At 44.3% G+C, this 22555-nt stretch overlaps 1 protein-coding gene across 3 annotated transcripts in view; it reads left to right on the plus strand.

The window, feature by feature from the left end:
- LOC137631544 (EEF1A lysine methyltransferase 1) overlaps nt 1-22245 on the plus strand; it is a 53294-nt gene extending 31049 nt beyond the window's left edge. For all 3 annotated transcript variants that reach the window (XM_068363325.1, XM_068363326.1, XM_068363324.1), the window contains exons 2-4: nt 840-1018; nt 9733-9880; nt 21434-22245. In XM_068363325.1, the coding sequence (XP_068219426.1) occupies nt 863-1018; nt 9733-9880; nt 21434-21786 (657 nt within the window). In that variant the 5' untranslated portion in view covers nt 840-862 and the 3' untranslated portion in view covers nt 21787-22245. The remainder of the gene's footprint in view (nt 1-839; nt 1019-9732; nt 9881-21433) is intronic.
- The last annotated feature ends 310 nt before the right edge of the window (nt 22246-22555 follow it).

Here is a 22555-nt window from a genome sequence, read left to right on the forward strand (position 1 = left end):
GAGTCACCCCTATTAAATAGTGTGGTTTGTATGTCAGTTACGGAACAAATGACAAATTCGTAGATAATTTGTATTTTTCCTAACTATACAAATCTTAGCTATTTAATCAAACTTGCCCGCCAGCCCTATCCCCCTTGAAGTCCTACCTCTAAGCAAAGTGAGCTCAAGCACAGATGTGTATATGTATTTGGAAGGGGGGGGGGTAGCAAGCTACCCTCCCTACCCTCCGCTAACTAGCGGTGGGGTAGTAAACCCTCGTTAAAATTCTAATGGCTCGTCATTTCAGCTACTCCGAAAGTAATAACCCCTATTAAATAGCTAAGGTTTGTATAGTTAGGAAAAATACAAATTATCTACGAATTTGTCATGTTAAGTGCTACGCTCTGTGTAAGGAACAGTATTGATACTGTACCGTCCAACTCTCTCCTTTCCTTCCTCCCTTCCTCCCTCCTCTGTACACACTGCTGTTAGTCGCTATCATAAATCTTTCCTGAAAGTAAGAACTCATAATAAAACTACATTTTATTTCATATTGCAGTTATCATTTATTATATAATTTTGCGTGTGTGCAGTATGTATACTTCTTAGAGAGCTGAAAGAATAAAATTTTCTTTAGTTATTTTATAGGGGAAAGACTGAATTGAGATACGAGCTTGGTCCAGGAATGAATTATACTTGTATTACAAAGTATTACCGTACCAATGATTGTATGCTCAGGGTTACACCTATTATTTATGACTGCCTATTATCATCATATACAGTACCCAATTATATTTATTCATATCTAATACAGTAAATACCTTATCTTTGATCATCCTTTTTTTACTTTTCGGGCTTAGTTGGAAATTGGAAAGCAGTCTCCATGAGTGGAAGTGATACTGATGATGATACTCCTCCTGCCTTGTCAGCAGAAACTATGGGGGCATTATTGGAATTCTATAAAGAACAAGAAGAAAGAAATGATAAATTACGACAGATTGAAGAAGGAGACATACCAAAGAGTTTTGATGAGGACTGGGTAAGCATGGAATTGACTAATGGTATCATGAATCTTTTTTATTTTCCATATGATCTTAGCTGTTCAAAGAAAGGTTGTGGCACAAAACATTAGTGCCTTCTCTACTTGCTCCTACATGAATAGAAACCTTCATGCAGTACTGTACCTTAATGTTAGTATGATTCCAGCTAAGCTGAAAAGTTTGCTGTTTAGATTATAGTGATGTGTCTGTAGTTAACGGAAGATCGCAAAAAGCCCTGCCACCCTGCTGGGGCTTCCCTAATTAGCCACTTTGATTTCAGCCGCCTATACGTATGGACGTACTGTCTGTGCTCCTAAGCTTGGCCTGTATCAGCCGCCTATACGTATGGACATACTGTCTGCGCTCCTAAGCTTGGCCTGTTTAATTTTCTTATCTTTTTCTTTTTATATGTGTTTGTGAAGTGTATGAGAATAGAGAAACCGATGGTAAGCATGCAGACCTGGCCTGGAGTTAACGATTGTAGTTGCGGGACTTTCATGAGCAGGACTTTGGTTGATCCCTCTGTCCAACCTGCAGAGGCATAATTTCTTGCAGTCATCTCTCTGTGAGGATTGCTCGGAGTGGCCATCCCCTATTGACATATTGTGGTGGAAGAAGGAAAAAGAGGTCTAATCCTGAATCCTGTACTTCTGTGTCTTCTTCGAAGTGTAGGATGTCTGCCAGATCTCTTCTACCTACCCCTGGTACCTTGCCTTCTGACCCTTCCCTGCCAGCCTCCTCTGGGGGTGGAGCAGGAAGGGCAACGGTCTTAAAGTAACCTTAGGGCAAGCTCAGGAGGGGGAAGCCTGATTTGTTTCCCTTAGAAAAACAAAGGGACATTTCTGGAAATCTATTGCAGATGTTGATTCTAGTGACAACACTTTGAGGATATCATGGCCATCTGTATGTTTGGAGGTCACTCCTTCCAAGAAGAAACTGCTGTCAGCTCTTGCCGGCTTGCTTAGAGAACCGCTACTATAGTTGTGCCTGTAGGTGCTGCCATGGTGTGTGAGGACTTTGAAGACCCTGTACACCCTTCCTAGAGGCCTGTTTGTCCTTCAGAACATAAGAAGGATTCTCTTCCCTCTGCTCAAGGAACTTGTGGAAGAACCTAGTTCTCCTTGGGATCCTTTGTCACCTGACTAGAAAAGGCATAAATTGACGTCTTCTGAGGATGAGCATGATGCTGGAAGCACCTGTTACGTGAGCTACTGCGCGCACTCACGTTTCTTTTGGGGATTGCCCCATTGTGCATGCCCACGAGAACTCTCTTATAGCAAATATTCACAAGACTTTGGTCTTTCTCCTGGTACTACACATACTGGATTGCTAGCCTAGCGTATTGCCAATACACCTCATTGAAGACACGATCCAATGAATGGGATCTTACCTATGCTCATGCGTGTGCCATAGTTTGTTTTGGCCCGATTGGGAAAAAGTGTTTGGAAGAGAAGAGCCTCCCTATGAAATGCCTGCTGGTGCTGGACAATACCCTTGCTCACCTTCCTGCCCTCGAGGAAGATATTGTAGCAGAGTATTCCTTCATCCAGGTTCTGTTTCTTCCACTAAACACTACCCTTCTCCTCCAGCCCATGGACCAGCAAGTGATTTCAAATTTTAAGAAGCTTTATGCCTTAAAATCACCGATCAAGCTTGGCAGGAGGTTTCGAAGCGCACCTTGAACTCTGCGGGGAAGAAGCTGTGGCCTGATACTGTCTCCGCACAAGATTTCGAGGGCTTTCACGGAGACCGAGCTGAAGCCGATTCCGAAAATGTTGACGATCCTGAACCTATTGCTCAACCTGAAGTTGCTGAGATCGTTACACTCGGGATGTCCATGGGTCTGGAAGTTTATGAGGCCGACATTGATGAGCTTATCAAGGAGCACCAAGAAGAACTTATGACGGATGACCTAGAGTTGGAGGCCATGTGACTGAGCGTCGTTCAGGAAGAGTACAGCTGGGGGGAGGAGGATGACCCACTGACAATGGCAGAAATTAAGGAGGGTATAGATGACTACTTTAAAATGGTGGCTCTCGTAGAAAAGAGGCACCCAGAAAAAATTCTCACAGGTTGTGCGCTTGAGTACTGTAATGAGCTTTGCTCGAGTCATTTCAGGAAAATTTTAAGAAGCAGGCAGAAACAAGCTTCTTTGGTCAATTATTTTAAAAAGAGGTTTTGGTAGAAGCAGACCAAGTGCCAAAGAAAAATGAAAGAAAAATGACAGTGATGAAGAAAATACGTACTGTAGTGTAATTAAATTTGAAGAATACTAAACTTAAAGTAAAAAAAAAAAAACTCATTATAAAAAGGCAAAAAAAAAAAAAGAAATTTAATTTTAAGTTTATCGTAAAGTTAAGTATTAATATTTCCTGCCATTTGTAAATGTGTTTCCTAAAATTAAGTATTGATATTATCTCTCATTTATAAATCTGTTTTGTAAAGTTGAAGTGTTTACGTTTTCTGCCACTTGTTAACGTTTTCCGCCGTTTGTCATCCTCTTCTACCAGCGCACTTCACTCTCGGACATCGCGTCACTCCAAAGGTAAGGTTCCTCATTTTTGTTACTGTATTTTTACTGTTTGCTCTAATTATACATTTCTTGTACAGGTTACCAATGGTTAATTTATTACAGTATAGAATGATTTAATGTACAGTATAATCATTTAATGTATTGTTTTTGTAGGGTCTAGAACAAATTAGGCTATTTACATGTAAAAGGTAACTCACAAGACAAAAAAAATCACTTTACGAAAGCCATTACGGAACCAAATAATATCGTGTTGTAAGGCATTACTGTAGTAACGTGTGGGCAGTATGAAGCATTCTTTATGTTCCTTGTTGATCTTTTAACTTGAGCGTTCTATTTTAATACATCAGGCATGCGCTAGCGCACACATTGATAAAATATATTTTCTGAACTTTCCTTAAACACTTAATATAGCTAATGGTGTGCAATATTTTCAAGATTCACCCAGATGTAATCATTGCGTTTAGGATTTAGTTAAAATTTGCCATGGGATTCATAATACAGTTCAAGTTTATCATCATTTTCTGGACTTCAATTTTGCTGAATTGTGGAGGATTCACCTAGCTTTTACCATAGAGATGAATCTATGGATAAAGTTATAACTACATAACCTGTTACTAGTTTGTATGGGGTAAATGTGGACAATTCTACTTTGTCAGGCATTTTTCTATTTGTTTTAGATATAGGCCAAGCTTTGATAATTTTATCAAAACCTAAGGGTTTGAGATATTGTCTAAATTCTTTAGACGGTAAGTAAAAAAGGAAAGGAATGATAGTGATGTTTCATGTAAATTGTCTAAATAGCATTCTATGAATAAACCATCGGTTGGAAAGGAGATCCTCCTTTTACAGTGAAGGAGATTGCTAAGAGATACCCAGAAAAAGATTAAAAAAAAAATAAGGGGATGTGCTTATAGGAATAGGGATGAATCACTAGACACCAGTTTCAGCCTCAGCTTTCTCATTCATGGGCTCACAAGTTATATAAAATCAGGGATGAAGGTAAGGAAAAAGTACAAAGGAGCACTAGCTTTGATCTACCAATTATAAATCTTAGGTACTCTATGTTGAAAAGATTGTACATACAGTACTGTAATATTGTGAAGTTATTATAAATTACAGGGATATTTTTGATATAACAATTGAAAATAGGACCATCCTTCTTCATACATTTTTTTCATCTTTTACCATTAAGGAGTTTTACATGTAATGTTCCCTTTTATGCTTTTCATTAGCATTAAAGTCATAAATTTTCACCATCAGATATCTTAATAGTTTAAATTTGTTCTGTCACTAGTAGAAACACCAGTACAACCTCAACTTCCTTCTGCTTCTTGATCTCTTCCCGAAGCTTTTGTTGAAGCGGACTCCCTGGGGGCACGATTGAGTAGAAGCAGTAACCTTTTAACGCCCGAACAACCCTTAGGACTGGAGGACTCCGCTGCTTCCCCTTGGAAAGCGGCGCTGCCCTCCACCTTAGGGGAGTCTTTTCTCCATAGATGATGTACTCCAGCTGTGGCCTTCCTTAGGGATCGCTGGTCCCCTGTCGAAGGAAGGTCTTCCAGAGCTTCTGCATTTGAGGGCACAGAGGAAGCAAAACTGCCGTACACTGGCTTCCTCAGAGGTTGACCTTGGTCTTCGTGTTACAAATTCTGAAGGTTGCGACCAGCCTTCTCACACCTCTCCTCCCAAGGATACCTCTAGTTCTTCCGGGAAAAAGGAGAACTCCAGACCTTCCTTACTCTTGCGTTCATGCCTCGAGCTAGAGGTAGGAAGGATGCCAAGACAGTGCCCACATCGAGGATGACGCCAACAGTTCAAGAGAGAGCACCAAGCTAAACATGTTCCGCAACAACGACGGTGGTTAAGGAGTTTTCCTCGACATCAAGAGACTCTTCGAGATGTCAAGAAGACCATAACTACCCACCCCGGGCTCCTGTGGGTGGATGATCTCCACGACGAGGACAAAAAAGACGACACTCCACAGAACAGCTAGTACTAGGATCTCGGCATCTAAACATAAGGAGACGGACCATTCATTCAGGCAAGTCCTGTGGTGCATGAGGGTCTAGATGACCATTCTACAGCACCACCCAAAGGTAAGGACACGGTCTTGGACCTTCTGCACGATACCCAGAAACCTACTAAAACCAGCGCAGCCTTGCTCTGGTGGAAAGGGATTAAAGGGTGCCAGGAAGAAGGCCTTTGCACAGATTATCGGAGGCTGGCGGCCCTTACGATCCAGTGACTTGACGAAGCTCCTCCCTCCTCCCTTTGTCCAGCAGAGGAGGTATTACGAGGTAATGGAGGAGGACCTGGCAGCCTTACCTCTAGACCCATCAGTGACATCTTTGACAAAGGCATCTTATTTCTGGGGCTTTTGGGTCTGCAAGTCAACTTTTCATCAAGTGACGCCTTGAACATGGAGAGGGTCACGAAGTATGCCATGCAGGCTACTTTGTGGCTTGATCTATGGTTGAGGTCTGTGGGCCACCTTTTCCAGACAGAAGACTGGTCACGAGAACTGGCGAGGTAGTCCATGTCTATGATTCTTCTCTCTGGGACAAGGACCATTGAGTTTCTAGCCCACTAAGTTGTAAACTTGTGGGCTAGCATGGTCCTCAAGCGACAGGATACAGTTATCGACAGGTTCCACAGGTAAGTACCGAAGACAGAGGTCCGTCCCTTTTCAATGTCAAGGACGTTGAGAGAGCAGCGGAGCTTTTCTCCAAAGGGCTATGAGATTGAGGCCCTATGCATGGGCTCCTCCAGCCTAGGCGCTGCCACCCACTAGATCACAGGGGAGTAGTAGAAATGTGGGTGCTCCTAAGACATCATCCAAAAAAGTCCTTTCCCGCTAAGGGACATCCCAAAGAAGTAAAACCAGCTGAGGAGGATAAGGAGGTAGAAGTAGTGCTTAAGGTTGTCCCCGTTAGCGAGGGCAAGCCTCCCATTTGTCCATGCTGGTGGCAGCACATGACCAAAGCTTGGATGATCTCTGTGATATGTTTAGGCTGTCGCATCCCTTTCACTCTATCTCTCCCTCTCCCTTGACTCAACATCTGAATCCGTCGATTTCCTACACGAAGGGATCCGTGAAGGAACAGGCCCTCAGGGCCGAAGTCCAGACTATGTTGGAGAAGGGCGCTCTCCAAGAGGTCCTAGAAGAGTCCTTAGGCTTCTACAGCCGACTCATTCTTGTAAAGAAGGCATCTGGAGGCTGGAGACCTGATATCGACCTCTCTTCCCTGGAGAAGTTTGTGAAACAGACTCCGGCCAGGATGGAGACATCAGAAACAGTCAAACAGGCGATCAGATCAGATGATTTCATGTGCACACTGAATTTAGAAGATGCATACTTCCAGATCCCAGTCCATCCGTCATCAAAGAAGCATATGAGGATCATCGTAGACAACCGATGATACCAGTTCAAGGCCGGTGATAGGATTCAGAGACTAAGGAAGGTAGCAAATCCCTCCTTCCAGCGCGGCAGTGGTTACGGCTCATCGGTCAGCTGTCCTCCCTGGAATGTCTGGTCTCCAATGGCCGACTCCGAATACAATCACTCCAGTGGCGGCTGAAGTCCAGTTTGGCTCAGTACAAGGACTCCCCGGACCTATTGGTTCCCATGTGATCTGAGCAGAGGACGGACCTAAGATGATGGATGGTAGATGACAACTTTCACAGTGGGGTAGATCTCTCTTCCCCCTGGAATTGATGTTCTTTACAGATGCATCAAAAGAAGGATGGGTGCTCACTTGCTGCATCACACGGCTTCCGGGCTCTGGTCCAAGTCCAAAAGTATTTTGCACATAAACCTCCTGGGAATTGGGGCAGCCTTTCTGGCCCTGCAACAATTTTACCATCTCCTGTTCGGTCACTCCGCTGTGTTGATGAGCAACAACACCACGGTACTGGTGTATGTAAACAAGCAAGGCAGTACCTTTTCTCAACACCATTGCCATCTAGCAGTTAGTAGTGGAGATGCTAAGATGGGCAAAAGACAACTCAGTGTCCTTATCAGCTCGTTTCATTCTGGGCAAGAGGAATGAATTCTGTTCGCAACATCTCTGAACAGCAAGCTCCCTCTGTACTACTCCCCGGTGCCGGATCCTCAAGCTCTCTGGCAAGATGCGTTTTAACAAAGATGGGACAACATCGATGTATACGCATTCCCCTCGTTTTGCCTGATGAGAAAGTACTCAACAAGGTAAGAACATCCAACAACCTAGTAATGACCCTCATCGCTCCACTGTGGCATCACACAGAATGGTTCCTGGACCTCCTTCAGCTGCTAATGGAATAAGTCCCGAGAGAACATTCTCCACGTCACGATCTACTCAGACAGCCACATGCAGAGATTTACCACAAAGCCGTAGAGTCCTTACGTCTTCATGCCTGGAGGTTATCCAGTATCTCTTTGCAAAGAGAGGATTTTCTCAACATGTTGCGAAAAAGATGTCTGGATAACTCCGGAAATCTTCAGCTGCGGTATACCAGACAAAGTGGGCAGTCTTTTAATACCACTATCCTAGTAATAGCTAAGTTTCTCGTATACCTTCGGAAGGAAAAACTCCTCTCAGTGTCGGCGGTGAAAGGCTTATCGCTCAGCCTTGAGCCTTGCCCTTAGACTGGAGGGGGTTAATATTTCCTCATCGTTGGAGTTGTCTCTCCTCATATGGAGTTTTGAGCCTTCCTGTCCTCAGTCAAAAGTTATACCACCTCCATGGAATATTGTTCATGTTTTATGATTGCTAAAAGCTGCTCCCTAATAACTGTTACGCCAGGCATCAGATCTTCGCCTGACTGAAAATGGTCTTACTACTCGCTTTGGCCTCTGCCACAAGAGTAAGCGAACCTCATGGTCTGTTCTCATAACGTCCTCCATTCAAGGAGATGAGGACAGGTAATACTCGGTTTCGTCCCTGAGTTTATCGCCAAGACTAAAAATCTGGGAGTAGCGAATCCTAGATTCAGGCTCTTCCGGATTGATAGTCTCCGTAGCCGATGACCCAGACCAACTGCTACTGTGCCTAGTGAGGGCTTTGAGTGGTTACCTCAAAAGAACTTCAGGAAATCGTCCCAGGTTAACAGATTGTCATCACAGTGAAGGTAAAGAGAAGAATCACCAAAAACACAATTTCAGCATGGATTCACAAGATCCTAGACCGGATCTTTAATCCTGATTCTTCTCCGCAGACCCGGAAACCTAGAGCTTTCGATGTTAAGAGCCTTAGCATATCCCTAGTGTTCAAGAAAAACTATTTTGTGGCGCAGTTCCTTCAGGCGGGTGTGTAGAAGTGTCAGATACCTTCACCGCCCACTACCTGCGCGACGTAATCCACAGGAACATGGAGATGTTCTCCATTGGACCTATGGTGGCTTAAATACTTCAAGCTTCTTGATGGACAAGTAGCAGTTGGTAGAGGGCAGAAGTTACCTGGGATTAAGTCTGGGTGAATGATAAGAATGGCTGGTGCCTTCTTTCATTCATCTTCCCTTCTATTGGGGATAATAACCATTTCCCTTGTGTAACCTGGTACGGTATATGCACACATATTTGTTATGTCCCCATAATGCCTTTGCAAGGTGGAAATTTGGTAATTTCTATGGTTTGGTCAAGGAAGTCCTAGGACGTCTGAGGATTCTTACCTGGACAAGTCAAATTGCTAGTATCACACAATTACACGGATTGCTCAGGCTGCTGAAGCATGCAAATGCTTGAAAGTTTAGCATAGGTGTAAGGGTGATTCTTTTTTAAGCGTGTGTAGTGCAAAGGAATGCCCTGGGTCAAAGACAAGCCAGATGGTTAGGACTTTGACTTACCTTAGGGTGAGTTTTCCTTAATAAAGAGTGAAAGGGTTTCTATTAGTGACGGAACAAATGACAAATTTAAGAATAATTTGCATTTTTCCCAACGATACAAACCTAGAGCTTTTAACACAAGTTTGGCCTGCCATCACCTATCTCCCTGCAAGTCTTGCCTGCAATAAAGAATGACGAGAGAACACAGGTGTGTGAGAGGGGTAGTCGGTACTAGCGGTGGGATAGTTACTCTTCACTAAAAGATTTATTGTCAGTCTTCCAGCTTTGCCAAAAATATATTCCCTAATAAAGGGCTCAAGGTTTGTATCACTAGGAAAAATACAAATTATTCTTAAATTTGTCAATTCTTTTTTTTAGAACCTGAGCCAGTTTTGGTATTCAGAAGAAACTGCAAATGCTTTGGCAAGAGAGTGCCTTAGAGCTGTAGGACCTAATGGATCAGTGGCATGCATATCATCCCCAACTCTGTATCGATGTCTTAAGAGCATGGACCATAACCTTACATGTAAGTCAATATCTGTTTTTAGGGGCAAATACATTTGTTAAATAATTATACCATATTGAATAGGATATTTGTAATTGAAATCAGTATCCAATTAAAATAGTCTATTTGAAAACCCTAGAGCTATTTTTTAAAGATATATTAACCCCTTAGATTGCTCCTAAAGCTGATAACATTGACATAGTGTCCTTATATGCAAACCTTTGTTTGTTCTGACATGAATACAAACCATGGTTTTTTTTACATAGGAGAAGATGACAGCACAAGGTGGAACAAGACTAAAAACTTTTAATGAAGTGTCAACAACCATACCAGATTTTACCAGTGGTTAGCAGGGAAGCACCTTCACCCTGCTCACTCACTACAAGAACACTTTGATTTCACCTTAGTTTAGAGCAGACATTTTCTTCCATGCTCCTAGAACTGGCCTGAAAACTTTACTCAAATTTTGCTCTATCTTTCACAGATGTGTGCAGTGTGCAAGCCTTGAGGTTTGCACAACATGCAGGTTTGTCCTGGCATAGTGGGCTATTCTTGTGGCACGTTTGTGTCTGTTATGGAGACAAATCTTCACAACTTTGTCCCTTCATGCAGAGGACACTCCTGCAGGCAGGCTTCTTCATGCAATAAGTGTCAGGAGTGGCCATCCTCCTAGTGGGAGCGGTATGGCAAGAGGAGGAAGTCTAAAGGGATTCTTCCTCTAAGTCAAAGGAATCCCAATTTCTTCCTCTACCTCTGCCTCTTCTCATTCAACCTCTTCCAGCAGTTGATTGAGCAAGAAAGGTGGCCGTTTAACCATCAGGCAGCCCTCGGGTCAGGAAGCTCTTCCCATCTCTCCTAGTGAGGGGACCTTTCTCCTTCGGGGAGTCTGCATCCCAAGACACTAGGCCTTTCTTGTGGCCTTCCTTGAGACTTTCGGGCCCCAATCGAAGGATAGGCCACCAGAGATGTTGGTTTGTGGGGCTCCCGAGGACAGTGCTTCGGCTCCTGCCGAAGTTGACTTCAGCACTTCCCCCGCTAGGGCCAACAGGAGAGAGTACCTCTTGCTCAGTTTCTTACCCCTGGACCTCCATCTCCCACAATCGATCCTCTCTCATAGGAGGATTTGTGGAGTAGTGCTCTAGCAAGTGTTCCCCCAGTGTTCTCACCTCTTGGGGTAAGTGTGTGCATTGAGCTTGCTCAGCACGAGGACAGGGGCGACTTTCAGCCGATGCCCACTCAAACATGAGAGCTTGTCCCCACTTGGGAGTCCATCTCCCCAGGTAGCTCAGAAGCACCAGCACAACTTGTTGCATTTAGCTGGCTCTTTGGAGCTGAACTCTCTGAACCTTGCAGACGATTGATATTGCAATCATCCAGTGGACCAGTGGCTTACCCAGTGCTCCACTGTTATTTTTGAGACTCGCTGGGTCTTGCTTGCCAAGTTTGATCACCATCGCACTCACCTGGCTGGGTTAAAGGCACAGCATGTTATTTTCTTGAATGCCAAGCTCTCCCACCTGTGCCTCACGAACGCTTTCAACCTTCTGAACATTCTCGGGTAGAGCACGCAATATCCTGCCTGGGCGTTCATCAGTTGATAAAGAAGTCTTAAGCTTTCCTATCTGGTGAGTATCCAGTTTACTCGTCACAACTATATTTATTACAGGTCTACTTCATGTTTAGAGACACTGGTGATATCTCCAATATCTGGTAACATAGGTGAACCCTCACAGCTGTTATTTGTGTTCCATCAATTGCAATTCAGACTTAGATAAGGAAATCTTTTTTGTCTTTATACCATCATGGCTAATGTACAAGCAGATGATAGAAAAGCTTTTGTATTTGTTTGTATTTAATTGCTCAATGCAGGGATTGTTTTTTAATTGTTTTGATTGTCATGTTTTAAGAGCTTTTAACTGCTTCCGTAACAGGTTATGAGAAAATCATGAATGAAGGTATACAAGTCTGGTATTTGTCTGAATCTAGCATTCACTGATTCCCCAAATGTTATAACGAATAACAATGGTCTTCCAATTAGGACATCTGATCACACTTTAATTTCATTTTAAGCTCTTAACTCTGATGCCATGGAATCCTTCCAAGGCCAGCCTCAAGGTGTTTCCTGCATCAATTAATAATTGTTCCAACACAGATACAAACCTACGCTATTTATTAGGGTATTACTTTCGGCAATGCTGAAAACCAGCCAAGACAATTTTAGTAAGGGATAATTACCCCATCCGCTAGTTAGCGGGAGGGGGTTGGGGTAGGTAGCTACCCCGCTCACTCACACCTGTCAGTTGAGTAACCACTTTTACTTTTGGCTCGGTAAAACAAATTGCCATGACTTTATTACTTTTTCTTTTTCTTTTGTGTGTGTCGGTGTGTGTATAGTTATTGTCTCAATATGCGGACATGTCCAGGGATTGAGGGCCGCCACTGCGGCACCTTCATGTCGTCCTTAGAGACAGACCCACATCCTTTATGCCTGGCTTGCCGCGGAACTCAATGTTCGCGGGACAACACCTGTTCCGAGTGTAGGGAGTGGCCTGCCTCCCAGTGGGAGAGGTTTGCGCGTAAGAAGAAGAAGTCTAAACGCAAATCTTCGCATTCGGGGTCTTCCTCGAAATCGAAGAAATCGTGGGCTTCTGCTTCCTCTACGCCCAAATTTCAGCCCGAAGCTAATCCTCGACCAGGCCCTTCCAGGGTACAGTCGAGCAGTAGCGCAGGGCTTGTGACTCCTGGTTAACCCTGTGGGATAGACGAGGATGGCGGCTCCCCTAGTGAGTCGGCTCCTTCTCTTCCCCCAGGGAGCCCCTGTTCTTTTCCAGACCTTGGGTCTGGTTCCGACACCGAGGAGTTAGCTAACTCCCCAGGGGCGGTGGCAGGGCTCTCTCCAAGGCGAGCTTCCCCTTTTGGGGGAACATATCTCTCGTTCGCGAGAGAAGGTTGCCTCTGTGCATCGGCGATCTCCTTACGCTTTAGGTTTTCCTCCAGGGGCGGAAAGAGAACCTTGTTATAAGCGTAGTTCTCCATCGGGTGAACTTCCCTCCCCTGCGGAGGATTTATTTGTTGATCTTAATCAGTCTCTCCCTCGGGCGGAGTCTTGTACGTTCCTCTCCGGAGGTTCGTAGAGTGGAGGGGTGGGTAACCCCTCTCCACCCCTGGCGTTCTCCTCCTCGGGCTGTGAGGAGACGTCTTTTTGAACCTGCTGGTTCTCCTCACGTTGACCCTTCGCGGTCTCGTGTCGATCACCCTTTGGGCTGGCGTAATCATGAGCCTTCGGGCTCTCGTCATATTGATCCTGTGGGTTCTCATGACAGCAAGAGTCCTTCGGGTCTCCGTCGCGCTGAACCTTCGGGCTCTCGCGACTTGAAACCTTTGGGTTTCTGTTACGCTGAACCCTCGGGTTCTCGTAACGACGGTAACGTTGAACCTCCGGGTTCTCGTACCGTCAGTCACGCTGATCCTTCAGGATCTCGTGACAGAGGAACCTCGATTCCTCGTTACGCTGACCCTTCGGGGTCTCGTAACCTGAGTTACGCTGAACCTTCGGGCTCTCGTAACTCTAGTCGCGCTAACACTTCGGTGTTTCGTCACAAAGAAACTCCGGTTTCTCGTTGCGTTGTTCCTTCGGGTTCGCACAACACAGTTCACGCTGAACTTTCGGGTTCTCGTGACCAGAGTCACTCTTTTTCTGACCGAGAGTTTTTAAACTCCGATGTGTTGATCGTTCGCGCTTACACAACACAAGCTATCATGAACCTTCGGGTGAACGTAGCAGTGAGTTCTCTCAACAACCTGAGAGCTCTCGCGCGCACGGCCAAATTGGCGTGCACGACCGACTTGGGGCGCACAACCGTCTTGGGGCGCACGACCGTCTTGGCGCGCGCAAACAAAATGGCGATCATGGCGCGCGGGTTCATCCTATGGCGCGCCATATGCACGAACATCCTATTCCTCGCCATGCGCGCGAACATCCTGTTGTGCGCCATGCGCCCGAACAACACACTGCACGCCAGGTGCGCGAACAACCTCATGCGCTCCAGGAGCGCGAAAAAGGTGCGCGAAACGAGCTCCCTTCCGCCTACCAACAGTTCGGCGCAAGAGCGCACGACCATCTTGGCGCTCACAATCAGTCTCTCTAGACCCTTGGGCCTCAACAGAGACAATGGTCGCCTGTGCAACCGAGCCCAGACCCTATTCCTAAGGGTAGGCCTGTGCCTATCTTGCCTGTAGGGAAGCCTCCATCTGACAAGAGGGTTAAGAAACCTGCCCAGGTTCCTAAACCTAGAGAGCAGTCCATTCCTAAGGACCTTCCCCCTAGTTCCTCAGGAGCCTGTGACCCCCCGTGGCTTAGCACCTTATTCAATGTAATGCGCCAAGCCATGAAGGGAGTCGTTCCCCGCTCCCAGTCCTTAGGTGATGCACCTAGGATTCCCTTGTCGCCTCCTCTCTTCCCAGGGTCCTCTCCTCCCTCCGATGCTAGGAGGAGGTCGGAAGTTCTCACACAGGCGGGCCCCTCAGGCAAGGGGAGACGATCATCCCCTCGCAAAAGACCTCTGGAGGAGATTAGGCATGAACCTCAGGGTAGCCCCCTGCAGTTCAGGATGCCACAGGCCAGGCCTAAGCGGGAAAGGAAAAGGATTCGTCCTTCGCCCCCCAAGGAGGATAGGGTTACTTATTATGGAGACTCCTTCCCTTCTTTACCGGTCGAGATAGCGTTTAAGGAGGCACGACTTGCGACCGGACGGGATTCACCCAATACGGCAATGGACTTACATTCCACTCGTAAGCTGACGGAGTCCTCTAGGCCCTTGGGGACAGAGGACCTCCGGCCTCGTAGGAGGGAACCGAAGGAGTTGTTCACCATCCCCAAATCCTCGGCCAGGCTTCCTTCCAACTTGCAAATGACCCTTATAGCTCCGCTATGGCATCAAGCAGAATGGTTCCCGGACCTTCTGCATCTCCTCACGGAGATCCCAAGGGAGCTTCCTCCACAGCACGACCTCCTCAAACAACCACATGCCAAAATCTTCCACAGAGCCATAGCCTCGCTTCGACTTCACGCCTGGAGACTATCCAGCACCTCCTCACACAGAGAGGCTTTTCGCAACCGGTTGCGAAAAGAATGGCTGGACACCTCAGTAAATCCACAGAGGCAGTCTACCAGGCGAAGAGGTCAGTTTTCTGTGGTTGGTGTCGTGGAAGGGGTATCTCTCCCCTCGATGCCTCTGTTCCAACTATAACGGAGTTTCTTGTATACCTTCGGGTAGAAATGCTTCTCTCGGTCTCAGTAGTCAAAGGCTACCGCTCAGCCTTGAGTCTCGCCTTTAGACTGAAAGGAGTCGACATTTCCTCCTCGTAGGAACTTTCTTTGCTCATATGCAGTTACGAGCTTACTTGTCCCTAGGCAGAGCTAAAAGACCTCCCCCTTGGAATGTGGTTCGGGTCCTCAGGTCTCTGAAGGGCTTCCCCTAGAACCACTACGCCAGGCCTCAGATCGCCACCTCACGTGGAAGACGGTGTTCCTGCTCGCTCTGGCTTCGGCCAAGAGAGTCAGCGAACTTCATGGTCTATCTGCTGATGTCTCCCACTCTAAGAGATGGGGGGAAGTAATCCTCAACTACGTCCCTGAGTTTGTAGCTAAGACTCAAAATCCGGGTGTGCCGGACTCCAGGTTCGGCCCATTTCGGATAGAGAGTCTTCGTTCTGTAACCGAAGATCCAGACCAACTGTTACTATGTCCAGTGAGAAGTCTGAGGTGTTTCTTAAAAAGAACAGCAAAAGCTCGCCCCCGTGTACGAGCACTTTTTTTCAGCACGGGGAAGGTCAAGAGGAGGGTCACGGTCACAAGGAATACTATTTCCTCCTGGATAAGGAAAGTAATCGAATACAGTACGCTCTATATCCAGATCCTCCTCTGTCCAACTGACCCAGAGCTCATGACGTCAGAGGCATTGCAACGTCTCTGGCGTTCAAGAAGAATTTTTCTGTGGCACAGGTATTGCAAGCGGGCGTGTGGAAGCGTCAGACGACCTGAAAGACGTAACCCACAGGAGCATGGAAACCTTCTCCATTGGTCCTGTGGTGGCCACACAACAAGTGATCTAATCCCTCAGGCTCCTTGATGGACAAGTAGCAGAGGGATGAGGGCTGAGGTTACCCGGGTTAGTCTAGAGTGAATGAAAAGAATATCTGGCTCAGTTCTTTCTTTCTCCTTCTCCCCCCCTTGGGGAAATAGCTCCGCAAGACCGAAGCATAGCTGACCTCACCCCTCTGCAGGTAAGAATCATTTCCCTTGTGCATCCTGGGTATGAATGAATACTTTGTTACGTCACCAATACCTCTTGAAGGAGGGTATTGGATATGTCTTAGAATCCTCGAGTTCCTATGTGAAGACAAGCCACGAGTCTCTCACACAAGCTTCTGCAGGCCGCTATCAGTGAGTTACCTTGTAACTACTTTGATTTTAGCGAGGGTAGGGTTCCCTCTACTATCGATCACAGATCGAAATAGAGAGGACCCCGGGTCATGACTAAGGCCAGTTGGTAAGGACTTCCTCCCTCCTAAGAGTAAGCCACCTTAATAAATAGCGAAGGTTTGTATCTGTGTCGGAACAAATAACAAATTTGGAAATAATTTGTATTTTTCCTAACATACAAACCTGGAGCTATTTATACAAATTGGCCCGCCACCCTGTCCTCCTAGAAGTCCTGCCAGAAAGTAAAAGTGTTTACTCAACCGACAGGTGTGAGTGAGCGGGGTAGCTAGTCTACCCCAACCCCCTCCCGCTAACTAGCGGATGGGGTAATTATCCGTCACTAAAATTGTCTTGGCTGGTTTTCAGTGTTGCTGAAAGTAATACCCTAATAAATAGCTCCAGGTTTGTATGTTAGGAAAAATACAAATTATTTCCAAATTTGTTATTTTGGTGCTGTTGCCTTCTTTTCCACTACTTGTGACGTTGGTAAAATAAAGCAAGTTTGTTCTATCTGGTGCAAAGCCAGTGACCTTTTTGATACATCAGTCAGCAAACCAATGGTCTAACTGGGTCCTGAAGAGAAGGGATACTGTTGTTTTCCTATTCTACAGCTAAGTTGGATAATAGGTGACATTGAGAAGTTCTCCAGCACTTTAGTTTATGTTCCTTTTCCTTAGAGAAATGTAGAGGCAACGTAGAAGGAAGGCTGGCCATGACTCCCTCATCCACTATGCTGTTACCTTCAGAGGCCCAGACTTATAAAGAGGCTATGGTAAGATGTTATGTCTCTGCCACGTCTTCAGTATCAGCTTTTAAGAAGCTTTAGCTTCCTTCAAAGCTTGATCAGGGCCACAAGCTGCTTTTTTAAGATTGGTGGGTAAAGAGCTCCAACTTTCATGCCTAACCTAGCTGTTCGGGAGGGTCGGTTGAGGTAAAAAGAAGTCAGCAGTCCCCTTCAGCTGCTGAGATTGGGGAGGCTCCTCATGCCATTGGGCAACATAGCAGTAACATGGAATAGAGCTGTGAGTGGTAGAAGTCCTCCGGGGACAGATACCTCCTGCTCTTCATAGTTCTTCATCCTCCTCTCACTTGCACACCAATTATATTCTGGAGGTAACCTTCAAAATAGCCAAAAGCTCTGGCCTTTACGGCAGAGGTGAAAGTGATGTTGAATAATTTGCTGGAAGTCATTCTTGCAGGTTCCGCGGTTCTACAGTCGACTCTTCCTGGTATTTGACTGGGAGCTGGAGTTCAGTTATTGACCTCAACACTGAATAAGTTTGTTTTCAATCTTTATCCAGCATAGAGATGGCAAGTACCATGCATTCTGTTATCAGAGAGGAAGATTTCTTGCTTTTGGTGGACCTGTAAGATGTTTATTTTCAAATTCCTGTTTATCGGTCCTACAGAAAACACTAATGCTTCTTCTTTGAGAGAATTGTGCACCATATCAAAACCCTGTTTCTGACTATCCACTGCTCCCCCCCAAGTGTTCCTGTGAGTGTTGAGTGGTCTCAACTTGGGCCGTCTTAAAAAGGATACGTTTTTTGAGGAATCTTCTTACTGATCCTGGCCTCTTACTAGAGGAACTTGCTTCTGGATCGAGACCAGTTACTCTTTAGTACAGTACTGTATTGCTATCTAGGCTTCGTGATTATTTGGGAAAATTTGAGTCACACGCCGAAGCAGAGTATCACCAGGCTCAGAGATGTGGCGATCCCGTTCTCGCTCACTCCAGGCTCGGTGGTGGTAATGTCTTCTGGGGCATCTTCTTTGGAAAGCCTTATTCCACATGGGCATCTCCTCCAGCGATCACTTCAATAATGTCTAAGGCATCACTGGTAAGCTGGCAACTATCTCCATCCTCATCTTGTTTCATAACAAGAGGTACAGGATGATCTTTCCTGATGGTTGAAGGATGAAATCCTCATAATGGGAGTTTCACTTAACTTCTCACCTTCTGAGATATTCTGTTTATTACTGCATTTAAGAAGCCGTGGGGCAAACCTGTGAGGAATCAAGTGCTTCAGAGATGTGGATCCCAGAAGAAAAGAACTTGCATATCAGCTTGTTGGAAAGGCCTGTGGCGTTCCTGTCACTGTAAGATTTCCAGCACTCAGTAGTGTTGATGAGCAAAAACACATGTCATAGCATACATCAATAAATAAGGAGACTGTCTCGTACAGTGTCTGCGAGTTGACAAAGCAGGTACACATCTGGGTAGCAGTCTATGTTGTAGAATGGCAAACTCTGTAAGAGTCTAGCTTGACTCATTGGGCTAATAAATCTCCTCCCTTTAACCCTTTTACCCCCAGGCTATTTGGAACGTTCCAACCCTTAACCCCCAGGCGTCTTTTTTTTTTTTTTTTAAGCACATTTTGCAATATATATTATTTAAATTGCTCTAACAGCCTTAATTTTTGTCATAGAGAGGTCAGGTTGGTCTCATTCTTTTGGAAAATGCCTGAAGTTTCTCATAAAGCTATCAAAAATATGCAAAAAAAAATGTAAATTGCAGTTTTTAGCAAGGACGTACCAGTACGTCCATGGTGGTAAAGGGATGAGTTTTGTGAAACGTACCAGTACGTCCATTGGGGGTAAAAGGGTTAATAATGATAATAATATTAATAAAAACACTGTAGAGTTGTTGGCTAGGTCCATTCCTGGGATGAGGACTGTTCTGGCAGATACACCCAGTTGGCAAGTGCAGGAATCTCCTGGTGTTCTATTTCCCCATTTCAGGGCATGAAGGACGTATATGTTCAAATACCTGTTCATCAGTCCTACGAAACGTACCCCTGGTTCATCCATGAGGAAGTATTATACTAGTTCAAAGCACAGTGCCTTGGACTGTCCAAGGCTCCGCAAGTCTCAACTTGGGCCCTCTCAAAAAGTGTCTTTTGAGGAATCTCTATGACTGACTGGGCTCTTTCGAAAGGCAGTTGTTTCAGGATCGAGACCAACTACTCTATTTTATCTCGATCTAGGCTTTGTAATGAATTGGGAAAATTAGTCCCATGCCCAAGCAGCCCATGAAATACCTGGCCATCCTAATAGATACATAGCAGCAAGTCTCTTTCCACTAGATGATCGCATCAGCAAGCTCAGAGAGGTGGCGCTCCTGTTCCCACTCAAGCAAGAACTCCCGACTCATACAGTCTTTGTGAGTTGACAGCAGATGCACATTTGGGCAGTGGACAGTGCTGTAAAGCTGCCATCTAGGTTCATTGTTGGCAAGAGGAACATTTTAGCAGACTCAGTGAGGCGTCAGGTGCAGGTTGTAAGTTCAGTCATCCCTTCTTCTTGTGACGGAAAGGCCTCTTACTCTCTGCGGATCACTGGTGATCGACCAGCTTGCCATATGGCTAAGCAGGAATCTTGTAGTATTCTGTTTCTCAGTTTCAGAACCATGTCTCGCCCCTCAACAACATTTCAGTTCTCACAAAAAATTTTTATGGAAACACCCTCACTATTTCTGGGGGTAATAAAGGAAAAAGATTAGATGTTTTTAATAGATTTCTCAGATGCACATTTTCAAATCCTGACTGCTCGATTCAGAGAAATACTTTCATTTTGTACATGGGTCAAAGGTTTACCAATTAAAGTGTCTTATGTTTAGGTCACAGGATGCCCCCCTCATGTGTTCACCAGAATTGTGACCCCCTTTTTAATTTGGTTAAGAATTCTGGTACTAAAAATTATTTTATACCTGGATGATTAGCTATTTGTGAGTAATTCAATGGAAAGGATTTGGGTTCTATGTGTAGATGCTCAGGTTACTGGATCGGTCAGGGATCCCGGTCAACTTGAAGAATCTTTTCTGGTTCTGACTCGGATGATTCTATCTATATTTGGGAATGATAATAGCAACGGTTCCTTTTTTGGTTTTATTCGACAGAGTTCTTCTTTTGTTGCAAAGAGTTCAAAGTGTCTATGTCAGTTCAGATGTGGATGAGACTGCTAGGCACCATGGCTTCCACAGAAAATTTGTTCTGATGGGACATCTAAGGATGAAGGTTTTCCTATTTCATCTCAAGCTATACTTGAACAGAATACCTGATCTTGATACAATTCCAATTCCAGTGATAAAAAACAACTTCAACTGCTGAGTTGGAGGATGCAGGTGGTTTGCTCAGAGAATATCTTTGGATATGAAAATTTCAGACTTTAATCTGTTTGCAGATGCTTTGCAGGAAGGTTAGGAAGCAACTCTATTTTGCACTAATGTGAGTCTCCAAAGCAAGAGAAATAATGTCCAACTCCCCTGCCTCAAAAATTTCTCATGAATGATTCCAAATTTACCAGAGGAGCTAAACACTTGTAACCATCTCTAAAGGATGCCTTACCTAACGTTATCTCTAAGGAAAAATTGGCCCGATTACTCTCATATACAAGGACCCGACATTACCATGAGTACGTTTTACATGTGCAGCCATCCTCTTTTACTGAGAATCATTTAAACCACCCTTGGGTGTATAGTCATCTTGGTGTGTTTCTTTACTCAATCCAGCATGCGGAAATGGAATTTCTTTAATGAGAAAAAGGTTCTATTAGTTTCTCTCCTCTTTATTTGCTTGAAGTTTGGGGTATGCTTACTTTACGCTCACTGGGGTTACTTTGCTTAGCAACACCAACCGAACTGAAATGCCCTGATATGCTTTCAAACAAAGGTTTGCACATGTATTGGATAAATGGGAAAATTTTCTGTATTCCAGCTTTGAAAAACTTAAACTCTTAATGTAAAGAGCCTGATAGATTTATCTTGTGGAGAAATCAAGGGTCATTTGTGGCAGAGAGAGAGAAATATATTCCATTATTTGGCCTTACAGCCAAAACCTCATAATCAATCATTGAGTTAAGATAGTTATTTCATGCAAGTACAGTACCAAGTCAATCTGACAATTTTTTTCCAATTTTTTGTATTGAAACAACTCTATTAGTAACAATTTGGTTAGTGGTACTTATCAGTCATGACTAGGAACAAAGACTGCATCAACACATTCTTTAGAATTTTAGATAATAAATTGCTCAACCATAGGTGATTGCAATAATGCATGTGCAAAATGTTAGTGATCTTTTATGCTTTTCAGTGAAAATATTTGAGTATGATACGAGGTTTGCAGTTTACAAGGAAGACTTTGTATTGTATGACTTCAAGAGCCCATTAACAGTTCCAAAAGACATGAGAGAAAATTTTGACATCATTGTAGCTGATCCACCATACCTAGCTGAAGACTGCTTGGCAAAAACTGCTGTCACAATTAGATTCATCATGAAATCAGATGCAAAGATAATCCTGTGCACTGGATCCATAATGGAAGAACTAGCAGATAGATTATTAAGTGTGAAAAAGTGCCAGTTTGAAGTTAAACATGAAAACAGACTTAGCAATCCATTTTTATGCTATGCTAATTATGACTTGGATGAATATTGTAAAAGCTGATATAAATTTGCTGACAAGTACAAGATAAGCAACCCAAAACACACTGAATCTTTCAGTTAGAAATAAATAAACAGTGCATAATGGTAAGTTCATTATTTGTCATGTAGTTTTGCAGATATCAATGAAGATCTTATGTTTTGTACCAAGTGTTTTTACTTTGTATTTGTGCTGCAGCAAGTTTTAATGAATTTATTAGAATTTAAGATGATAATGTATAAGGAATGTAGAAGAAAAATGGTTAAAGAAAATAATAAGTATAAACACAAGTCCAGTGCAATATTGTAATGAATCGTGAAACAAAAGAAATTTAAGTAAACAACTTTGAACTAAAATAAGGAAAATTAAGTTGTCATCGCCAATAAATGCAAAACTTATACTTTGAAATGTTAAAAAGAAAAAATGGTAAAAGACAAAGAAAGCAAGGATTTTTTTTTTCTTACATTACAATAATTAAACAAACTGTGGTTTTGTTAATTCCCCAACCTACCATGGGTTAAACTGTCATTGTTCCGGAACTGGAATACAAACCTACGCTATTTATAAAGGGTTATTACTTTTAGCGAAGCTGAAAGGACGATCCATTAAAATTTTAGCAAGGGTTAACTACCCATTCCGCTAGTTAGCGCGGTTAAGGGGGGGGGGGGGGGGTTAGCTTGCTACCTCTCCCGCTCACAGACCGGTGATTTAGCTCAATTTGGTTTTGGCTCGGACGGTGAATGGTCATTGCCATTCTTCATCCTCACCTATTTTGGATTGCCATTATTTGCTT

Source organism: Palaemon carinicauda, chromosome 40 (genome assembly GCF_036898095.1).
Source record: "Palaemon carinicauda isolate YSFRI2023 chromosome 40, ASM3689809v2, whole genome shotgun sequence".
Lineage (NCBI taxonomy): Eukaryota > Metazoa > Arthropoda > Malacostraca > Decapoda > Palaemonidae > Palaemon > Palaemon carinicauda.